Source organism: Mus caroli, unplaced genomic scaffold, assembly GCF_900094665.2.
Source record: "Mus caroli unplaced genomic scaffold, CAROLI_EIJ_v1.1 scaffold_25992_1, whole genome shotgun sequence".
NCBI lineage: Eukaryota > Metazoa > Chordata > Mammalia > Rodentia > Muridae > Mus > Mus caroli.
Genome location: NW_018391342.1, coordinates 1 through 2,800, shown reverse-complemented (window position 1 = coordinate 2,800; position 2,800 = coordinate 1). Strand labels below are relative to the sequence as shown.

General features: G+C 53.9%; 1 protein-coding gene across 1 annotated transcript; it reads left to right on the top strand.

Annotated features, from left to right (window-relative positions):
* The first annotated feature begins 2,129 nt into the window (after positions 1 to 2,129).
* On the top strand, positions 2,130 to 2,753 carry LOC110289120 (protein TraW-like). The gene has a single exon (XM_021155307.1). It carries the CDS (start codon positions 2,130 to 2,132, stop codon positions 2,751 to 2,753), a length of 624 nt encoding a protein of 207 aa, XP_021010966.1.
* The last annotated feature ends 47 nt before the right edge of the window (positions 2,754 to 2,800 follow it).

Sequence of the window (2,800 nt, the reverse complement as noted above, 5' to 3'; positions counted from 1 at the left end):
GGACAGCGGTGGGTTCCTCAGCATCAAGGACATCGGAGACTCATATAAGGCGTTCTGTAACAGTGCTGGCGGTACCTACATCAATGGCAGCACCTTGAAATTCAACCCGTTTGCGAACATCACTGATGACACATTTCCCCGGATGGCGGAGCGTGTGTGTGAGCAACTGTGCATTCTGGCCAGCCCCAATGGCCAGTTGGATGAGCTGCATGAATCGCTGATCCACGAGTGCATCATCGATTCGTGGCCACACTACCAGCAGGACATGCGTATCGATCACGTGGTCGATTACCTGGAAAGGCACCAGCGCGATGTCGGGCAGCAGCATTCAGTGCGCATGGCCGGGAAGAACGACGAAATCATCACGCAGTTGAACAAATACACCACCCACGGGATTTACGGGGCGTACTTCAACAACTCGGAACCGACGCTGAAGAGGAACGAGCAGTTTGTGGTTACCGAAATGTATGACCTACGTAAACAAAGCGATCTGTTGGCGGCTGGGTTGCTCTCAATGATGCTCTGGACCGAAAACCTGATCTACAGCACGCTGCCACATCAGCTCAAGATGGATGTCTCTGATGGGTGTTGGAATATGGTGAGCTGCACTAGCGAAAAGATTGGCGTTTTTATCGAACGCGCCCACCGCGTCGCGCGCAGGCGCAACGGTTCCTACGGCACAGTGACGCAGTCACTCCGAGACAAAAACCTGAATGCAGCGATGCTGGCGACCTACAACAACAGCGCCTTCAAATTCACCCTGATGCAGGATCCCTATGGATTTCGCAAATTCAGACAGGAGGAGCCGGAAGTGTTCAGTGAGCTGGAATGGCGCCTGGTTGAGTCGTTCTATCCGCCCAGGAAGGCCGGATACAGCGACTTCTTGCTCAGTATTGACATGTACAGCAGTTTGCATCGCATCTGGCTCGACTCGGAGAACGGTATCACTACTTGTGGTAAGACGTTGGAAGAAGAAGATGATCCCAACGAGGTTCTGTTCAAGATGGCACAACACTACCCGCATTTGCGGGAGGTACTCGGCCACCTGCGGAGGATGGAAGTATGAACATCAAAGAGTTAATCATCACGACGGTGCTGTCGGCGCTGCTCACGTTGGGCGCAGGTGTGGCCGCCTGGGAATGTTGGCTGAAGCCACCGACCTTGGTCAGTTTTGACCTGAAGGGCACTACCAACCAATTTCTGGTTCAGAGCGCCAAACTGGATCTCTCCAATGACCAACGTGATGTCTTGCTAGGCCGCTTCAACCAGAAACTGACGCAAGTAATAGAGCGGTGGTCAGTAGAAAATCACCAATTAGTCATTGTGCGTGCTGCTGCAGTGAGCGGAGTAACCGACGTCACCCCACAAATTCGCCACGAGTTGGCCATCGCAATGAAGGAGAACGAAAAATGACAGTATTTCATAAGAGTATCGTCCGCCTGACCCTGCCCCTCTTTACCCAGTCCATCCAGAAGTTGAAAGCTGCTCTTCGGCGCCCAACGGGCGCCTGGGTTCCTGCTCCGCCTCGAGCGGGGTTGATGTTTGCCCATCGGCTGGGGTGGTCTGCATTGGCGGTGGCGTTGGCCATGGGGATCGCCGGATATGCCTGTTTCACGTATTGGAGCCTGCTGTTTGGTGCTGTTTATCCGCCTGACCGCGTGTTGTCTTCCGAAGATATGGCCATCAAACCGCTGGTAAATATCACGATGTACGCCATCCCCTCTTTCTTCTATGCCGGTGCGATGGGGGCCTTTTGTGTGGGTTATATAGGGTTGCTGGTAAATGCTGTAGGCCAGTGGGTCGATAACTGGCGGGCGCAGCGGCGAGGGATCCCCTCATGCGACTAAGGTGGTTCAGCATAGTCCTCACCGTTCTGATCATGGTCTACGTGTTTTTTGCTCCCCCTTCAATTCGTGAACAGCGCACAAATCAAATGTATCAACAGATCGCACGGGAAACGGCGGTGTGCCCTCAGATATCGGATGTGCTCAGGTCCTGGCGTGATACGAAGGATCAGTTGATTGCCTGCATCAAAACGGCGCCGGTGCAACAGGGCGCAGCACTCTACGGTGTGATGGGGGGACTGGGACTGTTCGTCCTTTGGCGTTCACGACGAAGGAGAAAAAACGATGAAACTTAAGCCCGTGTTGTTGCTTGTAGCCCTTGCTCAGCCCGTCAGCGCCGCAGACCTGGGAACCTTCGGTGAGGTTTGGGACGTTCGGGAACAGAATTTACTCACAGTCATCCAAACACGCCTGAAAGACCATTTTGCCGGCCGCAGCCAGGCCGACATCCAGAAAGAATTGCAAGACCGCGTCACTGAAAGCGCAATGCGGCCCGCGCCAGTGGAAGGTTTAGGGCGCGGTCCTAAAACCTGGGTGCGCCAGTTTGATCCGGCCATCGTCTCCAGTCAGGAACTGGCCGACCACAACGGTACCGTCTTTGTCCGCAAGGGACAGCGCGTCTCACCTTTCGATGTCATCCCGGTCTTCAACGAAACGCTGTACTTCATCGACGGAGACGATGCTGAGCAGGTGGCATGGATGAAACAGCAAAAACCGACCACGGTCGTCAGCAAAATTATTCTGGTCAACGGCAGCATCAAGGACAGCGCCGAAGCGCTAGACAGCCGTATTTACTTTGACCAGGGGGGCGCGATTGTGCGTCGTTTCGGCATCAAACAAATCCCGGCCATCATCACCCAGGAGCCTGGAAAACCTTTACTGCGTATAACCGAAATAGGATTACCTTGATGAAAAAATTAATGTTTGCGACCGTCTTACCTCTTCTTTTGTCAGCC